This window comes from Stenella coeruleoalba, assembly GCF_951394435.1.
Source record: "Stenella coeruleoalba genome assembly, chromosome: 1".
NCBI classification, from domain to species: Eukaryota; Metazoa; Chordata; class Mammalia; order Artiodactyla; family Delphinidae; genus Stenella; species Stenella coeruleoalba.
In genome coordinates this window covers 55,453,812-55,476,453 of record NC_137169.1, presented here as the reverse complement: position 1 = coordinate 55,476,453, position 22,642 = coordinate 55,453,812, and the positions used below count along the sequence as shown (strand labels likewise).

Below are 22,642 nucleotides of genomic sequence, written 5' to 3'. Positions count from 1 at the left end.
GTGTATTCTGTTGGGATTATCTCTTTGCATGTTCATCACCCCTGTCAGCTGAGTTTATTTCATGGGCTAGAGACCATGTATCATTCATCTTTTATTGTATCCATGTAGCAGCAGATCTAAAATAAATATTTATTGAGTTCTGTAGGGAAACAGAAATATAATGACAACATATACAATATGTAATAATATAGTAGTAACAGCAGACATGTACCAAGTGCTTACCATGTACCAAGTACTTTTCTAAGCATTTTACATGTATTAACTCAATTATTCCTTAAAACAAATCTATGAGAGATACTACCATTTTCCCTATTTTATAGATGAACACAGAGGCACAGACAAGTTAAGAAGCTTGCCCAAGGTCATAACTAACTAATAGTGATTATGCCAAGAATTGAATTTAGCCCTCTGGTTCTGTGAGATAGAGTAATTTTTCTTGCAATCTGGAGCTTCTTTTTGAAGTGTTTGTTGGATGAGGCAATAGAGCAGAGTGGTTTAAAAGCATGGGTTTTAAATCTAAATAGATGTGGTTCAAATCCTAGCTCCACTGTTTATACTCACATGGCCTTGGGAGGGTTACTTCACATATATCAGCCACATATTATTCATCTATAAAATGGCGATACTTAGTGTATTACCTCATAGTGTTGAGAGAACGGAATGTCGTTTAGCACAGAGCTTGGCATATGATAAATGTTCAATAAATTATTACAGCTACTATTACCATCATCATTATTATTGTAAATAATAATAATATTGAAGTAAAGGTGAGATTTACTTTCTACTCCTATTTTATTTTCATGCTAAAATAACAGTGCCAAGCACTTATCAAGTGTTTTCTGTGTAGTGTGGGTACTGTGTTAATAAGAACTTACCTACTGCTCCAAGAACCTTGTGAAGATGTAAGATCTCTGATTATGGATGAGGAAATGGAGGCACAAAGAGATGACCTAACTAAGTAAATGGCAGAGGCAGGATCTTATCCCAGATTTCTAGTCTCCAAGACTTCTGCTACACAAAATACGTAAGCTTGTGCAGACATGTATGACTCCCTAGGTTATCCAAGCATGGGATTCATACCTTCTCTTGAAAATTCCAACTTGAATATGGCTATAAAGTCAAGACAATCAGTGATAGATTGTAAAAGGAGAAAGCCTATGTTCAAATGGGGGGACCTGATTGTAGATGCGTGTCTAGTGAGCAGTTATTTCTGTTCCTGAGTTTGCTTGCACATTATAGATTATGTAAAGAGTTTAGTCGGTGTGTTCATTAAGATCTCTTCCAGGTGTAGGATCCCAGGCATCCCTGATGGGACCAATAGGCCCATGGGGACCCAAATAGGCTCATGGGTGCTAACTCTCCCAGTTCCTCTGTCAATCCAGGCACACTGGCTTTCTCCTCCTCGGCTTCAGGCCTTCTGTTGGTTTGCCAGGAGAAAATGAGAAATACCAATAGAAAATGAGAAAGCTGACTTCACTCTGTCACTTTTATGTATCTTATCAGGTTGTTCCTGTTGAAAAGGAAAAAAATAAACTGAAACGGAAAAAACTGGAAAATAAACACAAGAAGGATGAGGAGAAAAATAAAATCCAGGAAGAGTGGAACAATTTTTCTTACTTCCCTGAGATCACTGACATTGTAATCAAGGAGTCTGTGGTCAGCATTAATAAGCAGGACAACAAAAAAATGGTAAGTTTGCTTCAGAAGTGATTCGGCCTGGGTCTGGTGTTCGGAGGGAGACTTTGCATGTGCTCTTTGCATGTGCTTTGCATGTGCTCTTCAGAGTTCCTGTCCCAAAGAGAAAATCTTATGATCATCTTATTTAAGCCAAAAAGTCCCTATTGCTGACATTGACATTATCAATGTCTGTTTTTAAGTTACTTGGGTACATTCTAGTGCCTTTCTTTGGTCTTCAAATGTGTATCTGCTTCAGGATTTGCCGTCTTCCCAAAGATATTTCAGCATCAATATTTAGTTCACAAAAGTTAGTGGATTTGAAGATCCACATCACTAAGTGAGTGTCAGCATTTTCTCCCAAGGGCTCCTGCACAGCCTCTCTGCTGAGTTGTGTGGGTCATCTGGAATGAGGTCGGTGGGAAGCCCCACTTTGCACTTGAGCAGACTGTCCAGCTGGCAGCTCTGGCCACAATGACAGTCCTCATCATGGTGTCAAGCACAGCCAAGTGACTCTCGGACAGAGGAAGGGGTGTTCAACCTCTCTTCCTCTTTTTTTGGTATCACTTGAGGACGTGATCTAGACAGGCAGGGGAAGTCACTTCCCCAGTTTGGCAGGGGAAGTGGGAGTCCTGCCAGAATAAACATGTTTGTTGGGGAAGTCACAGCTGACGTCACATGGGGAGGACAGGTGGGTGAGACACGGTGCTCCTCCATGCAATGAAGGTAGTCATCTAGGGAAATACCATGTTTTGCCTGAAAATTGGCAAATACTTTGTCAAAATCATAACACTCAGTACGGGGAAAGAATCTGGTGATATGGTTTAGGACAGATGGTCATTCTTTTACATCTAGAGTAACTAGTCTTTTTGATATACCATTTGGGAGGGCAATTTGGTAAACATGTGTTAAAAGCGTTGAAACTATCTATATAATCCCTCCATAGGAAATGAGGACCTGTCTTCTAGAAACAATGAGAGATGCAGGCAGTGGTCTATGAATGAGAATGTTTATCCCAGCAGTATTTACAATGTCAAAATACTGAAACTAACCTGCATATATGATAATAGGAAAACGAGAGAATAAAACACAACTCATCTGAGTAGTAGAATATTCTGTAAACGAATTGCTGAACTAAAAAAATATCCATAAAAATGCTTCGTAAATGGAAGAAAGCAGAATATAAAACTATTGGTAGAATGGAACCAATTTTGTTTAAAAAGTTTATGCATATACATACACATGCTCTTAGAAAAATAATCAGATATTAACAACTATTTGTTTATGATGGGAATATGAACGATTTTAATTTTTAATTCTCCCCATCCTCCCCATTTTTTTAAACAATAAAGATACATTGATTTCATTAGAAAACTGTAGTAAAAACGTGAAGGAAGTAGAAGAGCCCATATAGATGTTAGTGGAGAGATGGAAAATGGTGGGAGGGAGAAAATAAAAATAAATGCTATTTATTCAGCATATTATAGATCTTAAGTCATGTTATATGATGTGTCTGCAGTATCTTATTTAGTCCTTACAAAGACCTTAAGATATCAGGATTTTGGCTCCACTTCCAGGGGGGAATCTGAGACTTAGGGAGAGGTGTAGGAGCTTGCACAGGGGCAGCTCCAGCCTGCACTGCTTTGGTTTCCACGGTGTTCTCTTCCCCAGGGACTCTGTAGTGAGGGAGAGGTTGGCCCATTTGTGGTCTGGCTGTCCAACATGGCCAAACCCTGGAGATGCGTGGCAGGGGAGGAGGAACTGCAGCCAAGTGATGCGAGCTTTGTGAGCCTGCCCCATCTGTCCTGGCTGACAGAGTCAAGTCTGGCACACAGACGGGGCACCTGTTGTCTAAGTCAGTGCTCACCCTGGCACAGGGGCTGGCAGCTCTGTGCCCAGCTACAGTGCTGTGCAGAGAGCAGGGGGAAGGCAAGAAGAAATCGATACCTGATCTCCTCGTTACCTTGTTTTCCTTTACAAATACTAGCCCTGCTGTGTGCCAGGTATTTCCTACCTTAAAGCTTTACGAATACCAACTCTTTTCATTTTCATATCGACCCTGTGAGGTGGGTATATTGTTATTCCCATTTTACAGAGGAGGAAACTGAGGCACAAAGAAGTTAAGTAACTTGTCCAAGGTCATACAGCTATTACATTAAATTACTTGAAATTGCCAATATTTGACAATTTTTGACGAATAAAAATGATGATTATATATGCTTAAATGTAATAGCAAATAGAGATACGGAGATTTGAACCCAGATAAGCTGGCTCCTGAACCTGTGGGTTAACACTATGTGATGCTTTTTCTTACTTATCTCACTCCTCCATCCCTTCCCAGCCATGGCATTTCCAAGCAGTACTTTTGGTTGCTGGTCTTTCAGGAGAGCATGATGCTGCCATGTTATCAGATCATATCTTGATTTATCTCTTCTCTCTGCATCTTCTTGACATCTCCCCTTTCTATTCAGACTTCCGCTTTCAGAGAACTTAAGTGCTTACGTACTTTTGTTTGTATGTGACTGGGTGAAGGGCTGCCCAAGCCATACCGTCTTGAGTTTGCTCTTTGGGGCTCTGCAGGGAGATGCCAGGTCACACCCGAAAGGAAGCACACTTAGCACAGAGCCTCCTTCCTGCATCGCCATCCCTATGGTAGCCCTCCCTGCCCTCTCTTGGCCTCCTTGTCTCACAACCCCAAAGCACCCTTCCTTTGGCATCATAGCTAACTCGCATTATAAGCCCCTTACCTCCATTCTGTCTGGTTGCGTATATCCACCCCTCCCCCCTTCACTGGTCTTCTTGTCTCTGTCTACTTTTCTCTGCCACCAGCCTCTTCTTTCTCCAGTGCTAAGGAAAGAGTCATATACTCAAGTGTCATTTTACCCTTCTCTGAAGGCTCAGGTGTTTGTTAATATTCTTGTGAGACAAAGCTCTAAATCATGGCTTTACAAACCTTCCTTCATCAGATGTTCCTAGTTGACCCCGCAGCTCCTCTCACATGGTCATCTCTCCTCAGGGTTGTAAGATCAAGACAAAACCCCACCTGTCTTCACCTCCAGGCGTTTTTCTTCCTTCCATGGAAACTCCCTCCCTCCTCTTCTTTTACCTTTGCCTCTCCCACTTGGAGTAAGACTCTCTGCCTTCTCCAGACCCTCAGAGGTTCCTGGATGTAATCTAGAAACCTTATCATTGTGTCTGGGACCATTCCTGGACTAAAATCCAGGAGTTTCACCTTCTAGACCAACTCTGGATGAGATGAAACACCTGTGCCTCTGTTTCTTTTCCTGTAACTAGGAATAATGTGTAGTGCCAGGACCAGGGTGTCATCTGCACACTATGTTCCCCCCCACCTCTACTTTTATACCTCTGCCACCTTGATTCAGGCCTCCTCTTCTATCTGGACCGGGTGGCAGCTTCTCCACAGTCTCCTGCCTGCCACAGCTGCCCGTGCGCCCCCTCACCCCACTGTTCCTCAATCTGATAAAAGTTTTGAGGTAAGAGATGAAAGAGTGTGGTGAACAGAGTTATATGTAACTGCAAGGGGTGCAGTTACTATCGACAAAAAGAGCTTCCCGGGCTTCCCTGGTGGCGCAGTGGTTGAGAATCTGCCCGCCAATGCAGGGGACACGGGTTCGAGCCCTGGTCTGGGAAGATCCCACATGCCACGGAGCAGTTAGGCCCGTGAGCCACAACTACTGAGCCTGCGCGTCTGGAGCCTGTGCTCCGCAACAAGAGAGGCTGCGATAGTGAGAGGCCCGCGCACCATGATGAAGAGTGGCCCCCGCTTGCCACAGCTAGAGAAAGCCCTTGCACAGAAACGAAGACCCAAGACAGCCAAAAAAATAAACAAATGTGGGGTTTAAAAAAAAAAAGAAAAGAATTAAAAAAAAAAAAAAGAGCTTCCCTTTGGGGTTGTACATTCTTCATTGTGTTAAATATCTTCTCGCTCTGTACCTCCCCAGAGAGTCAGCTGCTTAAGATGGCAGGCACGTGATGTAACCATGGGCATTTCTACTCTCTCGCCAGGAACTGAAGCTGTCTTCCCACGAGGAGGCGTTGTCCTTTGTGTCCCTCGTGGACGGCTACTTCCGGCTCACAGCAGATGCCCATCATTACCTCTGCACCGACGTGGCTCCCCCGTTGATCGTCCACAACATACAGAATGGCTGTCACGGTCCAATCTGGTTGGTTCGAAAACATTTTCAGTTGCCTTTGGTGTGAAAAGAACCCACGTGTTAGTGATGGGGAGCGTGTCCTTCTCAGGCATGGGCGTCATCAGGCATTTACACTGAATACTTACTTGGTGCCCTTTTCCATCCCTGCTGTCCTGGTCAGGCCTTCCTGTCATTTCTTACCTTGGTCCTTGCAGCAGCCCCTCACTTCTTCTCCCTTCCTTGGGTGTCCTCATAGATGAACCCCTCACTTCCCCACAGCTGACCAAGAAGTGCTACACTTCCTAGCCCCTTACTGTGCCAGACGCTCTGGGTGATTCAAGAAAGACAGGGCACAGGTCTCGACAGCAGACGGTGTAGGAACAGAATCCCGAGTCAGCATGTCCTCCAGTGCCAGAAGGCCCAGTGAAGGTGACCAAGCCTTAGAGTTGGGAGGGGCTTTGCTGGGTGTCTCGTCCCACCTGCATCTCAAACACCTCTGGTGATGGGGTACTTAGTGCTTCACTTGGCAGCAAGTAGCTTATAGCTCTGACAGTTACAGACATGCGTACCTTCCTCATAGGGAGTTGAAGTCTGCCTCCCTGTAACTCTGTCTACTCATCTGAGTTCCGCCTTTTGAAGCAACAGGGATTCAGTTTGCTTCCTCTTGCGTGTGACCATCCTTCAGGCACAGGAAGACAGCTGCTGTGTTTCTTCGGAGTCTCTCTTCCAGACCGAAATGTATCTGTGGAAGCATCTCGTCAGCCACCTTTCACGTGAAGCGGTTCCCACCTTCTTCCTGATCCCAGTTGCCTTGTGGACAGGCAGTTTGTCAGTGGTGTGGTCCCTGGCCTGAAGAGGCTCACAGACTCACAGGGAGACAGACACACCAAGGAATTGCAGAGCAAGGGTTGAGCTTTATAATAAAGCATGTCCCTCAAATATGCCAACTATAGTTAGGCTTCAGGGCCTTGGCACTTGCTTTTCCCCTTGGTCTGGAAATCCCTCCCTCCAGAATTTCAGCAGTCACCACTTCCTTCAGGTGTCACTCAGATACCACCTAACTGGTAAAGTCTTACCCAAGCACCTTATATAAAACAACGACACCTCTTCCCCCTCTGCTACCCGCACTCCCTGACTCCTTCACTCTGCTCTATTTGTCTTCAGTGGCGTTTATTACCTCCTGACATATTAAGTTTATGTACGTGTCCGTTTGTTTCTTGTCTGCCTACCCTCACTGCCCAACCACCAGGGAGCCGTTGGTCTCTGCCATTCTCTAACACGTGCTGACCACACAGCCCTCTTTTACCAACACTCAGTGAGCAGAACTCACTGGGTGTAGTAACCTCATATGTGGGTTTATTTAGCAGCTGTTTGCTCATTGCCCTCTGTGTGCCGGACTTGTTAGTCCTGGGGACACGGGAGTATAGGATAGGCAGGCTCTCTACTCACAGCTTTCTGATCCTTGATTTCTTTATTCAGTGTTTATTATTCAGTTGTTCACTTATTTATTGAGAACTGTGAGCCAGGCATGCTCTGGTTATTGGGGATGCAGCAATAAACAGAACAACTCCAAGTCCATGCTATCCTGAGGCTTCTGTTCTAGTTGTACTGCCTGGGATGGGGGGAGAGACCCCTACCACTGCATCACGGGCAGCTCTGCATCCTCAGCCTTGGGGGGAGCTCTTCTGGCTAGAGTGGAAGCGGCGTGTGTGGGGAAGTCAGGAACAAGCATATGAGACAAGCTCTCTGTCTCATATCAGAGACGACGGTAGGACCCAGGACAGGTACTGTGAGCGGCCGTCAGACTTGAGGCAGCTCAAGGAAGTGGACATCCCATGGGGTTTAGAGTGCTTCTGTTTGGGGTGAGCTTTCTCTCTTTGCCTCTCTCCCTGTAGCACAGAATATGCCATCAATAAGTTGCGGCAAGAAGGAAGCGAGGAGGGAATGTACGTGCTGCGGTGGAGCTGCACCGACTTCGACAACATCCTCATGACCGTCACTTGCTTTGAAAAGTCTGAGGTCAGTCAAGACAGTGGCTGGGGCCAACCCATGTGGCCACAGGGTGTCAGTGCAACCTCTCATCCAGGAGGACCACCCTTGGGGGATGGGGGTAGAAAAGCCTGGGGCTCTGAGAAAATCGCCGGCAGTTCTGACAGGGACAGCCTGCACCTCAAAAGGAGCCCCTTCCCAGGCAGCCATACCCCATACCCTTTCATCCTTATGGCCCTTTCTTTCTTCCTGCAAGGGACCCATGGCAGGGGTCCCTGTGCTCTGGAAGGTGGAACACGACCAGAAAACCAGCTCACACAAAACACTCGGTGCCAGGACCATCACAGACCCAGAGCTGTGTCTGGGCATTCACTGGTACAGACTAGCACCAATGAGGCCTGTTGGCAACCTGGCCTAACACAGTTGTCCCCAGATGGTAGGTGCAGACATTTTAACAAATTACTGACATGTGTTTTGACAAGATGTCTGTTAGTGACTCAGGTGTGGTTGGAAGCTGGGAATGATGTGAGAGAAATCCTGAAGCCAAATTGCAAACTTGACCTCACTAGACCACAGTGCTTCGTTATTCATGTAATTTTTTAAAACACAAGAAATGGACTATTTTTTTAAATTAATCAGTTTATTTATTTATTTATTTTGGCTGCATTGGGTCTTCGCTGCTGCATGCGGACCCTCTCCAGTTGTGGTGAGCGGGGGCTGTTCTTCTCTGCGGTGCGCGGGCTTCTCATTGCGGTGGCTTCTCTTATTGTGGAGCACAGGCTCTAGGCGTTTGGGCTTCAGTAGCTGTGGAATCAGTAGCTGTGGCTCGCGGGTTGTAGAGCACAGGCTCAGTAGTTGTGGCACACGGGCCTAGTTGCTCTGCAGCATGTGGGATCTTCCCAGACCAGGGATCGAACCTGTGTCACCTGCATTGGCAGGTGGGTTCCTAACCACTGTGCCACCAGGGAAGTCCTGGGCTATTTTAAAAGACAAGAGTTTTACAGAATTAGTCCAAATAAATACAGTAGTGTTGCGTGGGTTCACCATGAGCTAGGAGAATTGGGGCAGGGGAGGGGCTGCAAGATGAGAGTCAGCATGTTAGCATATTGCAGACCTCAGATACCAGAAGGAAAAGTACTGGAGAATCTCTGGGGCTGGACTCAGTCAAGAGTGGAAGAGGAAATGGCAGAAGGAACCCAGTGCTGCCAAGAGTCATAGGTGAAGTCTGTAGGGGCCACTGCTCGCCTGGGGTGCTCCTGTACAGCTCAGCCTTGTGGCTGATAACGGGTGCAGTGGCTCAGCACTTGGCAGGCCTGTTGCCTTGGCAGGATCCCTTTCTTCTGCGTTCCGTCAGTCTTTGGAGGAAATTTAATATTTTTATCACAGATGGGAGCATGAGACGGCCCAACCACCTTTTGAGGTGGAATTGACCTGTGCTGTACTGAGAATGTCAGTGATTCAGTAACGTAGTCTACCTGGTGTCAGATTACCTGGGGAAAACAGGAACCATAGATAGGATTACTCCTACTATTTATTTTAGCTCACCAGACACTGTGCTAAGCTCTTTTCCTGTATATTCTCATTTAATCCTTACACTAGCCCCATGAGATAAGGTTGTATTATCCCCATTGAACAGATGAAGAAACTGAAGCATTAAGATTTTAAATATCTTGTCCTAGTTTACAGCGTTAGTAGATCTTTCTGGCCCTCATTCTTTTTTTTTTTTTTTTTTTTTGCGGTACGCGGGCCTCTCACTGTTGTGGCCTCTCCTGTTGCAGAGCACAGGCTCCGGACACGCAGGCTCAGCGGCCGTGGCTCACGGGCCTAGCCGCTCCGCAGCATGTGGGATCTTCCCGGACCGGGGCACGAACCCGTGTCCCCTGCATTGGCAGGCGGACTCTCAACCACTGCGCCACCAGGGAAGCCCCTGGCCTTCATTCTTAACCACTAAAATACTAAAATAGTTCCCTTTGTACAGAAGTTGTCATGAAGGAAAACTTCTGCTTATACTTCCTCTATGGGGCACCATACAGCTCGGAAACCAGACCAGACAGCTGTCTGCCACCTCCCAGGAGGTTCTTGGAAGAGCTCAGTTTGAGGGAGTTCCTAGATAAATTTTTCTATAGTACTTATTATTTCATGCATAATATGTGCTAACCTTTATAAAAGTGTTTACTAACGTTTTTACACGGGCCCTGCCATATAATCTTAGCAGCAGTCCTATGAGGTTGGTGTTTTCATGAAGTTCATCTGAAGTGCCAAAATGAAGTGATTCTCTTGTAGAAATCACTGCTGTTAGGTTGTCTCCTTGGTGTTAACTCCCTTTTATCAGTGCCTTCTCCTGGATCTCCTTTATTAGTTATTATTTCATTTACTTATAATAAGCTTTTTTATTAGGGAATAATTTTAGTTTTACAGAAACATTACAGAGATAGTACAGAGTTTCTGTATGCCCTCTACCCAGCTTCTCCTGTTGTTAACATCATACATACCCATGAGAGATTTGCTTGAGCCCTTTTTAAAACAAATCCTTTCTGATTATTTTCTTGAATGGCAGTTGCTGGGTGTCCAGAAGCAGTTCAAGAACTTTCAGATTGAGGTGCAGAAGGGCCGCTACAGCCTGCATGGCTCAGACCGAAGCTTCCCCAGCCTTGGAGACCTCATGAGCCACCTGAAGAAGCAGATCCTGCGCACAGACAACATCAGCTTTGTGCTGAAGCGCTGCTGCCTGCCCAAGCCCCGAGGTCAGTCTCTTCAAGCCAGAGCCAGGCTGCATCCCCTCGTGATGCTCTGAGACCCAGATCAAACAAAAGATGCTGGGTGCTTTGAAGAAAGTGGTCTTTCCCCCACAGTTTCTAGGTGTTTTTCATTAAGTTTTGTTACAAGTCTGTCTCTGACGCACATCCCACTCCTCAGGTGTCAGCATTTTCTATAGAAAAGACATACACCTTTTCTCAGTATCTTAATTAAGCTGCCGAAAGAGGCATGTTTAGGATTAGTAAGCAGAAATTTACTTCTTTCTTTCTTTTGATAAAATGTCTTAAGTTCCTGTCAGTAGTTTATCTGTCTGAGAGATGATCCTGGCACATCTTCTGTGGGCCAAGAACTATGTTAGATACATAGAGTCAGAAATGCATGAGACTCAGTCTCTGCGCCCCAAGGGTTTCTAGCCTAATACAGAAAATGTCACAGGTAAATGAGGCCACTGTAGCGTGTGATGCGTGTTTAAATCAACATGCACACACACACACATATTAGACCCTGGGGTTGCAGAGAAGGAGATGGTCAAGATCCCTGAGTCACATAGCGTGGAAGGCTACACAGAGGAGGTGGATCTTGAGCCAAATGTTGGACAGTGAACAGGAGGTTGCCAGTTAGATAAGGGCATTCCCAGCACGCATGTGCAGGGCAAAGCAGCAGGCCAAAGCAGGGGCTGCAGAAAGGTTCTAGAGGACTAATGTGTTCAGTGAAGTTAGAAAGAAGGGAGAGGGGAGACTGAGAGAGCAGAGATTTGGGACCATGGGAGGCCTTGGATGCCATGCCAAGGAGCTGGGACTTTATCATGCAGGCAGTGGGGAGCCATGGGTGGATCACAGAGTAAATTGGATAGGAGAGGTGAGGAACTTGGCTGCTCTTTTTTTTTAAATTGAAGTATAGTTGATTTATGGTGTTGTGTTAGTTTCTGGTGTACAACAAAGTGATTCTCATATATATATACACACACACACATACACACACACACACGTACATATATATATTTTCAGATTCTTTTCCATTATAGTTTATTACAAGAGATTGAGTATAGTTCCCTGTGATATACAGTAGGACCTTGTTTATCTATTTTGTATGTAGTAGTTTGTATTTGCTAATCCCAAACTTAATTTATCCCTCCCTGCACTCCCTTTCCTTTTTGGTAACCATAAATTTGTTTTCTACATCTGTGAGTCTGTTTCTGTTTTGTAAATAAGTTCATTTGTATCATTTTTTTAGATTCCGTATATAAGTGGTATCATATGATTTTTATCTTTCTCTGACTTCACTTAGTATGATAATCTCTAAGTTCATCCACATTGCTGCAAATGGCGTTATTTCTTTCTTTGTTTATGGCTGAGTAATATTCCATTGTGTATGTGTGTGTGTGTGTATATATCACATCTTCTTTATCTATTCCCCTGTCAATGGACATTTAGGTTGCTTCCATTTCTTGGCTATTGTAAATAGTGCTGCTGTGAACATTGGGGGTGTGTGTATCTTTTCAGATTAGAGTTCTCTCTGGATATGTGCCAGGAGTGGGATTGCTGGATCATATGATAACTCTGTTTTTAGATTTTTAAGGAATCTTCATACTGTTTTCCATAGTGGCTGCAGCATTTACATTCCCACCAACAGTGTAGGAGGGTTCCCTTTTTTTCACACTTTCTCCAGCATTTATTATTTGTATTATTACTTTTTGATGATAGCCATTCTGACTGGTGTGAAGTGATACCTCATTGTAGTTTGATTTGCATTTCTCTAATAATTAATGATGTTGAGCATCCCTTAATGTGCCTATTGGCCACCTGTGTGTCGTCTTTGGAGAAATGTCTATTTCGGTCTTCTGCCTATTTTTTGATTGGGTTTTCTGTTGTTGTTACTGAGTGGCAAGAGCTGTTTATATATATTTTGGAAATAAAGCCCTTGTTGGTTGCATCATTTGCAAATATTTTCTCCCAGTCTGTAGGTTGTATTTTCATTTTGTTTATGGTTTCATGTGCTGTACAAAAGCTTATAGGTTTGATTAGGTCCTATTTGTTTATTTTCGTTTTTATTTCTATTGCCTTGGTTGACTGACCTAAGAAAACATTGGTATGATTTATGTCAGAGAATGTTTTGCCCATGTTCTCTTCTAGGAGTTTTATGGTGTCGTGTCTTATATTTAAGTCTTTAAGCCATTTTGAGTTTATTTTTATGTATGGTGTGAGGGAGTGTTTTAACTTCATTGATTTATATGTGGCTGTCCAGCTTTCCCAACACCACTTTGCTGAAGAGACTGTCTTTTCCCCATTGTATGTTCTTGCCTCCTTTGTCAGAGATTAATTGTCCATAGGTGTCTGGGTTTACATCTGGGTTGTTTATTCTGTTCCATTGATCCATATGTCTGTTTTTGTGCCAGTACTGTGCTGTTTTGATTACTGTAGCTTTGTAGTATTGTCTGAAGTATGAGAGGGTTATGCCTCCACCTTCTTCTTTTTCCTCAGGATTGCTTTAGCAATTCTGGGTCTTTTGTGGTTCCATATAAATTTTAGGATTATTTGTTCTAGTTCTGTGAAAAATGTCATGGGTAATTTGATAGGCATTGCATTGAATCTGTAGATTGTTTTGGGTAGTATGGCCATTTTAGCAATATTAATTCTTCCAATCCAAGAGCATGGGATATCTTTCCATTTTTTTGAATCATCTTCAGTTTCCTTTATCAATATTTTATAGTTCTCAGTGTGTAAGTCTTTCACCTCATTCAGGTTTATTCCTAAGTATTTTTTTTAATGTGATTTTAAACGGGATCGTTTTTTAACTTTCCCTTTCTGATATTTCATTGTTAGTGTAAAGAAGTGCAACCAATTTCTGTATATTATCTTGTATACTGCTACCTTGCTGAATTTGTTTATCAGTTCTAGTAGTTTTTGTGTGGAGTCTTTCAGGTTTTCTGCATTTAATGACAGTTTTACCTCTTACCTTCCAAGTTGGATACCTTTTATTTCTTTTTCTTGTCTGATTGCTGTGGTTAGGACTTCCAGTACTATGTTGAATAGAAGTGGTGAGAGTGGGCATCCTTGTCTTGTTCCAGATTTTAGCAAGAAGGTGTTCAGCTTTTCACCGTTGAGTATTATCTTGGCTGTGGGTCTGTCATAAGTAGCTTTTATTATGCTGAGATATGTTCCCTCTGTACCCATTTTGGTAAGAGTTTTTATCATGAATGGAGATTGAATTTTATCAGATGCTTTTTCTGTGTCTGTTGAGATGATCATGTGGTTTTTGTCTTTTCTTTTGTTAATGTGGTGTATCACATAGATTGATTTGTGTTTGTTGAACCATTCTTGTCACCCTGGGATGAGTCCAACTTGATCATAGGGTGTGATCCTTTTTATGTGTTGCTGGATTACATTTGCTAATATTTTGTTGAGGATTTTTGCATCTATATTCATCAAAGGTAATGGCCTGTAATTTCTTTTTTGGTGGTGTCTTTGTCTGGTTTTGGTATCAGGGTGATGGTGGCTTCATAGAATGACTTTGGGAGTGTTCCCTCCTCTTCAGTCTTTCGGAAGAGTTTGAGAAGGATCAGTATAAGTTCTTCTTTGTATGTTTGGTAGAATTCCCCAGTGATTGGCTGCTCTTTTTTAAGCCCCACCAACAGTGTCATTGATGTCCTGTAGGTGGATTCATCACCTCTTAGAATGTGAGAACTGGAAGGACACGTAGGGGTCACCTGATCAAGAGTCCCGTCTTATAGAAGAGAAAACTGAGGCCTGGAGAAGTGAAGTGGGCCTCATTGAAGGCCAAGGTCAAAGGGGTTTGAGTGCCAGGTCTTCTCCCAGTGTCAGATCCCTTGAATACTGACGGGTTTCTTTGATGTTTCTCTGCCACAAGCTACTGCCCTCCATATGTCAGATCCTTCCCTTAGAAGGAGTCAGGCCTCAAGGAAAGGGCAGCACAGTTGTTCCTGAGGCCGTAGCAAGTGTGGTCGAAGATACTCTGAGTAGTCTGTCTTATTACAGAATGCATCTGTGAGTCTTTATGACAGGGGTGGGCAGAAGAAGCAACACCAGCACAAAAAGGGGCCTGGGTGCTTGATGTTTGAATCACTTTTTGGTCTCCCAGTAAGACACTGTCACTGAACCTGGTGAAAGAGGAAAGACTCTGTGTTCTTGTTGCTCAGATAGGGTTTCCTGCCAGCCTTGGGGAGTAACTGCAGCCTTTGTTTTTGTGCTTGAAGATATTCTGCAAAGGTAAAAACACATCTGCCACTTGGCTGTGAGACCTCGGAGTGCACTATAACCTTAGAGCCCAACAGCCCCAATTACTCACATAATCTATCCTTCCAGATATTAGAGGCGGTTTTCACTTTCCTAGGGATTAGTGGGCTCTGGGTGAGGCTTAGGAAATGGAGAACAGCAGCCACAGGAAGCGGGAAGGTAGCGGCAGTTCGGAGGCAGGGATGTGATTTCTATGCTGGGATTAGCTGGGGAGGTTTCTGGTGTAGATGCCACCCCTGCTGGCCCAGAGCTGGAAACCAGTGGCTGTGGTGGGAGAAGCACAGAAACAGAACTGAACCCTTCTCACGGCTTCTCTTGAGGCTCCTGGAACTCTGCACTGAATGTGTTCAGTGTTTGTCTCTCCACTTTGATTATAAACTCTTAAGACAGGATCTGGGTCTCACCACGATGATTCATGGGAAGTGCAGTGTCCAGCACAGAATGGGTGCTCACTAATGTCTGTTGAGTGAATAATTACAGCAGTAGCTACCATGTTGGTGGGTACCTGCCAGTCCCAAGCAGTTTATGTGCATATTTGCATTAAAAAAAATCTGCACAGTAGCTCTTTGCAGCTGTTATAAAAATGAGGAAACTAAGGATCAGAGATGTTCACTGACTTGTTCAAAACCACACAGATGGTAGTATCACTAGAAGTTACAATAAAAGTAGCAGTAAAAAAAAAAGAAAAAGAAAAAAAGAGTAGCAGTAACTAATGATGATGATGATGATGGCTACTATCACGTGAGTAATTCTTAAATTTGCCAGGCACCGTTTGAGTTTCTTTCATGTTTTAAGTTATTTAATCCTCAGAACAAACCAGAGTATGTTGTTATCCATTATACTTATCCAAGATCACTTAGGTAGTTAGAGGAAGCATGGGGATTTGAACTCACGTCTTCTGACCCCAACTCTTTCCCCTACATAACACTGCAAAGTTACAGGTGCAGTCATCAGCCCAAGACTCTGGGGTGGGGGTCAGTTCTCCTGACCCTGGGGATAAGGGTGCTGTGGATGGGAGAGCTAGACTAAGCCCTGTGTGTGCGACTTTTTCACATAGGCCCTCAGAAGCCCTCTGTCTTCCCTCTGCCACCTGCAAATTAGAGAAGTGGTGAAATCATGAAAACTAAAGAGAATGCCATTTTGGGTTCCTCAGTGCCTCGGCCCTTCTGAGCACAGGCTTCTGATGGCCAGACCCCAACCTGGGTTTCACACTTGAAAATGCAACAAGAAACTCCTCATGGAATAAATAAAAAGGAGGTGGTCACTCAGAGTGGGTGTGACAGTCAAGAAAGTCCACGTCTCTTGTGCATTGCCCAGCCCCACTGCTGCTCTCCAAATCTGAGGGTGACCATGTTAAGAAGGAGATAGGGGCCCACAGGACCTACTGACCAGTCGCCACTGATCCTCTCATGTCCTCATTCATGGAGTCAAGCTTGAAGCTTGATTTCTGCACCGTCCAGCTCTGGCACTGAAGACTGCTGTAGATTATTGCCAAGGCTTCAGGAACCAGCTGGTACAGCAAGGATGACGGTGCTAACAGATGTAACGCTGGTCATAGTCACAGTGGCTGCTGGTTATGGGGCAGTCACCTCACGCCAGGGATTGAAGTAAGCCCTTCATGTGTGTCATCTCGTTTATCCCTCACAGCAACCCAGCAAGGGGCATGACTGTGTCCCCCATTTTTCTAGTGAGGAAACAGATTCCATGGAGGTTTAACAGCTTTCCCCGCTCACACAGTTGACCCTAGTGCCATGTTTCCTGAAGTGGCCATTGCAAATAATCAGCCCATAAATGGTTCCCGTTGCCATCCTCCTGATTTCCTCGATGGCTCTATTGCCCAGACCCTTCCTTGGGGGCACCATTCAAGTGGCCCTTTCTTGATGTCTTTTCTCCATCAGGGCAGTCCTGAGTTGCCTGTTTGAACCTGATTTTACCCAGGTAACAGGGTGGAGTCAGGATAACAGAATGAAGGAGAGGAGACTCTGAAAAAGGGAGTATCAGGATATGATAACAAGGGAGTCTGTATTGGAACCAGTTTTTGGCTCCCAGATTTGTACCCCCCACTGGGGCCAGGCATGCTGTCTGTGGAGGTAAGAGACTGGAGCCAGTCCTGAACGCAGCATGAATCCTAAGCCTGACTGTGGGCAAATGGTTTAATGGCTCTGAATCTGTTTTCTGATCTATAAAAGGGGGTAGGTATACTATGTGTCTCATAGGATTGTCATAAGGACAAAGGAGCTAATGTGTATAAAGCTCTTCAGGACAGTGCCTGGCACAGAGAAAGCAGTCAGAAAATATGAGCTGAAATAACAAAAGAAAAACCCTGCCTTGCAGGGTAGTGAGGATTTGAGTCACTTGGCTCACTGTAGGGACCCGGTACTCGCAGCTAGTGCATGAACACATAAAAACCTTCAGGGGCTCCTAGAATACTCGCACTGCTAGTTCGAATGTGGAAGGTGCTTTCTTCCCTCACGATAACCTTGGAGCTTGCAGTGGCTCCATGGAGGGAAGGCAGCTTCCGTGGATTATAAATTCCGTTAGCCACCTGTGCTGACTCTGCTCGGCACATTTTGTAATGGGTTTGGTTTGCTGTTCGAATCAGTAGAGTCTGGGGGATGGTGTGCTCAAAATCTGTACATTCAGCCAGGACTTAGTAAGTGCCTCCTTGTTGTCAGGTGCTGCTGGGAGCCCAGAGACGCTCAGGCGTGACCTTCTCTTGGGGTCACCCGCCCTGTTCCTCACAAAACTTGTGTTTTTCACCCCCCAATTTTGGTTCCTGTCACTCCCAAAGTGCTTCCTCCATCCTTAGCTCTCATCCTTCAGCCCACACCCTGATGATTCGTTTACACATTTAACAAGTATTTATTGAGTGCATACTGTGTACCAGGCTGTGGAGGTAGAGCAGGAAATAAGATGGACACAGGCCCTACATTCGTGGAGTTTCCGTTCTCAGCTTTTAACATTTCATTTCCTCCCCTGACCTCTTTTACCAGGACAGATCCTGCTGTGTCAACCCTGGAGTGCCTGTACCTGCCCTTTAAGAATAGCTGCACAGATTTTGATTGGTTGATTATTTGTTTCGTATTGGCTCTGTTATTAGCCTGTGAGCTCCTGGAGGGTGGGAATCAAGTACTTAGTAGATATTTGTTGAATGACTGAACCAACAAATGCACAAGTATGTATTCAGCAAGCCCATGGCCCAGCAGATGTTGGCCAACTGGGACCTTAGACCTTGCTGCTCTGCTCAGACTTCTCCTCTCTCTTCCATAGAAATCTCCAATCTGCTGGTGGCCACCAAGAAAGCCCAGGAGTGGCAGCCTGTCCTCCCCGTGAGCCAGCTGAGTTTTTATCGGATCCTCAAGAAAGATATTATGCAGGTGAGTCACTGCTGCAGGTCCAGCCCTGGTCCTGCCTTCCCACAGCAGAAAAGCCTGGGGAATGTGGGGAGGATGAAGTCGGGTTTGGGGAGACCCTGGTGGAAGAAGAGCAAGATTTCCCCTTGATAGGTAAAGCTGGTCAGCAAGTTTCCTGCTGTCCAACCTGACCTTGCTGATGCGTCCTAGAGGCTTGCTTTCTCCTTGAAAGAGCTGGGTTAATCAAGTTTTGCAGGGTTATCTAGGGTAATAGGGACCTTCCATGCCTGGTCTTCTGCAGGTAGAAGTAGTTGGAGAACTTGGTGGGAATGCTGACAGGTCTCCACAGGGGAGTATGGGCTGATGACCCTCATTGTCCCAAAACATGCTGTGTGAAAAAGCACTTCTGAATTTCAGTCCTGGGCTTTCTGATGATGTTTCCAGAAGGAGCAAAGCTGGGGGCACACAGAGCACAGTGAGGAAGTAGGAGATGCACCCTGGAGGAGAACTGTCTTGAGAATCAGATCCCTCAGACCAGTGTTCCAGCCTTGGGAGGCCTTTGCCCAGAGTCTGCAGCCTTAGGCAGGCCCAGTTTCTGTCGTACCTGCCCTTGGGCCTTGCTAGGTTGTGAGGCCCATGGAACCCCCACTTTCTGTTGTGCATCCCCCTCCCCAGCCCCTTACACAGAGCCACACGCAGGGCGGGGAGGCTAAGGGAGCGGTGTGCCAGCAGCCTTGGAGGGAAGGAATCCACATAGGCCGCTTACTGCCCGGCAGAGGCTGCATCACCTTGGAGGTGTTGGAGGGGAAATCGTGGGCTCACTGTCATTGAGGAGCCTGGCGGAGGGTGGCCAACGTGGGGCTGGCTTGTTCATGTACTCTTTGAAGCCGGTCCCTGAAATTGTTGGGGAGGTTTTGACGGAGTGGAAGTCCACAGCTGCAAGTGCCTCGCTTCACTTATGTAAATGCTTCACTGAGGGCCTGAGGGCCAGATCTTACTGTTCTGTCCCTCCGGTGGTTATCAGAGCTGTGTCCAGAGATTAAAATCGCAGATCAGCAGTACCCCAGCCTCTTTTCTGCCTGGAACTTGACATGTACTTGGGGTCTTCCTTCTGTCCTTGCCCCTGAGTCTCTGGGCAGATTACCACCCTCTGCACCTCCAGCGTTCATTTAGCCAACAGTGATTGAGCAGTTGCCCATGCCAGGCATGACTGCCACCCTCGGCAGGCTCACAGTCCGGTGGGCGAGGCAGACTCTCGTCTATCTTAAGCAGATAATTATACCACCAGGAGACAAGCCCTAAGTAGGGAAGTATGGCAGGATGTGGGACTGTCAGATGGTCATCCTACCTAGTCTTGGGGGGACAGCAGTGGCTTTCTGGGGGAAGTGGCATCAAAGCAGAGCCCCAGAGGATGGACAAGCCATAGACAAAGGCAGAAGGCGCAGCGTGGAGGGAGGCTGAGGTGGTACACGCAGGGGCCTCCGGGTTGCTGTGGAATCCTGACAGCACAGAGCCATATGACTTGGCCCTGGAATAAGCACCCCTTCCGAGGAAGAGTAATTATTCTGAAAGCATATGGCTTTTGTGGGATGTTCTGGGAATGCAACTTCCCATAATCTTGATGTATCGCTTCATGACACATGCAGCTTTAATGAATAGCCACAGGACCTTGCCAGGATATAGGAGACAGGGCGGATGTATCACCATTCTGCTATGACAGATGACAAATGGTGGTGTTTGTGCAAATTAATATACCCAGTTAACAATTGTGTACATTTTTTTTTTTTTTTTTTGCGGTACGTGGGCCTCTCACTGCTGTGGCCTCTCCCGCTGCAGAGCACAGGCTCCGGACGTGCAGGCCCTGCGGCCATGGCTCACGGGCCCAGCCGCTCCGCGGCATGTGGGATCCTCCCAGACCGGGGCACGAACCTGTGTCCCTTGCATCGGCAGGCGGACTCTCAATCACTGCGCCACCAGGGAAGCCCGATTGTGTACATTCTTGAGGGAGACAGAAATCAGCTGAGGGAGTCAGCCATAATGCATTTTCTGCATTTATAGGTGGTCCTAGGATAATAGAATAATAGAACTACAAATAATAAGTTTTGTGGGGTTAATGTCGATAGCTTGACAATGCCTGAGTTTCATGAATCACATTTTGATTTTCAAATGTTAAGAGTATTTAAACCATAATTATTAAAGCTTAAGCTGGAACGGTCTTAGAGACAGATCATTATATGTTTGGGGCCTTGAGCAGATGATCTCATTTAGTTCTTATGCTGCTCACTTGGTTTTATTATCCTTTTTCATATGTGGGGAAACTGAGGCCTGTCCCTCCAGTCTCTGCCTCTGTCTTTACATCACCTTCCTCTGGCGATTGCTAGGGCATATGTATGTATAAATTGTATCACTGATTTGAAAGCATGCACATGTGCACCCATTGCATCAGGTAGATGGATAGAAAATGAATAGTTTAGGTGTGAGAGGGCGATCAGACAAAACACACTGGCCCAGTGGATTGGCTTCTACCCACTGTGCGCCAGGAGGTGTTCTACCTAGTTCCTCATTTGATTCTTACACCAACCCTACGAGGCAGGTACATTGTTACGTTAACCCATTTACAGAAAGTGGGTGCCGATTGAGCGTGATGAAAGGAGGTCTCGAAGTTAAAATGCCAGGAAGCAGTAGGGCTCACAAGCCTGTTCTCTTTGTACCCCAGCCTGTGAGTGGAGGAGCCTCCTGGGGGAGCGGGGAGGGAGGTCCTCTCTGAGTCTGTTCTGGAGGCCTGGGTGGGGGCTGATGTTGGTGGCTTTTGATGGCACTGTTGGAAGTTTTGTGAAAGGTCAGGGTTATGTTTCGGCCCCAGGCTGTTCCTGGAGGTAGATAGCGTGTTGCTGTTCAGAGGATATGAGGATTATTTCCTGGGGCCCAGGGAGTGCCACAGCTGTGTTTGGCCAAGTAGTTTTTTGTCACCTCTGGAGGCCTGACAGGACCAGGCACTGGAGAGGCTTGAGCTCCTGGGGCCCCTTTGCCGTTGCCCCATCCCTGCTAATGTATGTTCCCACTGAGGACTCAGTCCCAGACTCTGGCACCACTGAAGCCTCAGGGGGTGGTCACCCTAATTTCCTGCTTCCTCCTTCAGGGCGAGCACCTTGGGAGAGGCACGCGGACACACATCTACTCTGGGACCCTCATGGATTACAAGGATGACGAAGGAACTTCCGAAGAGAAGAGAATAAAAGTGATCCTCAAAGTCTTAGACCCCAGCCACAGGGACATTTCTCTGGCAAGTGTCTTCCTCACAACCCCACCCTCTCCCCTCCCTCATTTCTGGAGCCAGTAGAGCACAGTGGGCTAAGAAGAGCCTTTGCCCTGATTTTGGGCCTGTCCCTCCCAGTACGTCCCACTCTCTCCCGTTTCCTTCCTAGAGGTCCATGTGGCAATGCCGTGGAGCCCCAGACTCTAGCTGAATGGTCTCAAAAGTGCCTGATGCAGTCCAGGCTGTCACTTCAGAGTCTGGGAAAGTAAAGCCCAGAGCAGTAAAATGACTTACCCCGGATCCCACAAACTGTTAGAGAGTGGTAAAGCCAAGTCTTGACAGACATCTGCTGCCTTGGTTTTCCTTTTATTCTAATATAGTGTCCAACGTTGTTATTTCCCAAAGTTTGAAGGAAGAGGAAGTGGTGGACATGAGTATCGAATGGGGACGTTGTCAGCCAGCCTATCCTGCCAGCCTGGCTCTGCATCCTATTAGGTTTTCTAAATGAGTCCTGTGTCCCAGCTAGATGGCCCTCACAGTTGAGGCTTGGCAGTGCCTCTGGGTAGTTGAGGCCAGGGGAGTAGTTTCAGGGCTTGGGATGAGGACAGTGGTGACCTTTCCTGGGATCCACTGACTTTCCTCTCAGCTGAGCCCCTTTAGGATCAGACCAGTGCAGGCCAGCCCTTGACATTTCTTTGTCCTTTCCTCCCACAGGCCTTCTTTGAGGCAGCCAGCATGATGAGACAGGTCTCCCATAAACACATCGTGTACCTCTATGGCGTTTGTGTCCGAGACGTGGAGAGTAAGTGTATTCTCTTTGGAAGGGGAAGTCGGCCCTGGCCAGGGAGCATGGTTGCTGTGAAGATGAGTGGGAGCTGATACCCCCCCTCACGTCGCCCAGGCTTCTTGCCTTTCTTTTTGCAATCAAGGAATTCAAAGTACTGAGCAGGTCGGTTGCTTACGTTAATAGTGGACATGGAACTAGATCCCATCTGTTTTTCACTAATTTCTTGAGTGTTTACTTCTTGCCAGCTCTGGGCCCCACGCTGTGCTAGACTCGGGAGGTAGGGAGTGAGTGAGCTGAGTTCATTGCCCAGAGAGTCAGAGTAGGAGGAGCTCCAGGCAGGGCTTGAACCCAGGCCCTTCCGACTCTGAAGCGCTCTACCATTGGCACCCCCAGGCGGAGTACCAGCCATTAAAATGAGC

At 46.1% G+C, this 22,642-nt stretch overlaps 1 protein-coding gene across 3 annotated transcripts in view; it reads left to right on the top strand.

Annotated features, from left to right (window-relative positions):
* JAK1 (Janus kinase 1) overlaps window positions 1-22,642 on the top strand; it is a 140,278-nt gene that overhangs the window by 105,588 nt on the left and 12,048 nt on the right. For all 3 annotated transcript variants that reach the window (XM_079939192.1, XM_079939194.1, XM_079939193.1), the window contains 7 exons: window positions 1,504-1,689; window positions 5,701-5,858; window positions 7,724-7,847; window positions 10,375-10,561; window positions 18,098-18,204; window positions 21,320-21,463; window positions 22,151-22,238. In XM_079939192.1, coding sequence (XP_079795318.1) covers window positions 1,504-1,689; window positions 5,701-5,858; window positions 7,724-7,847; window positions 10,375-10,561; window positions 18,098-18,204; window positions 21,320-21,463; window positions 22,151-22,238 — 994 coding nt within the window. The remainder of the gene's footprint in view (window positions 1-1,503; window positions 1,690-5,700; window positions 5,859-7,723; window positions 7,848-10,374; window positions 10,562-18,097; window positions 18,205-21,319; window positions 21,464-22,150; window positions 22,239-22,642) is intronic.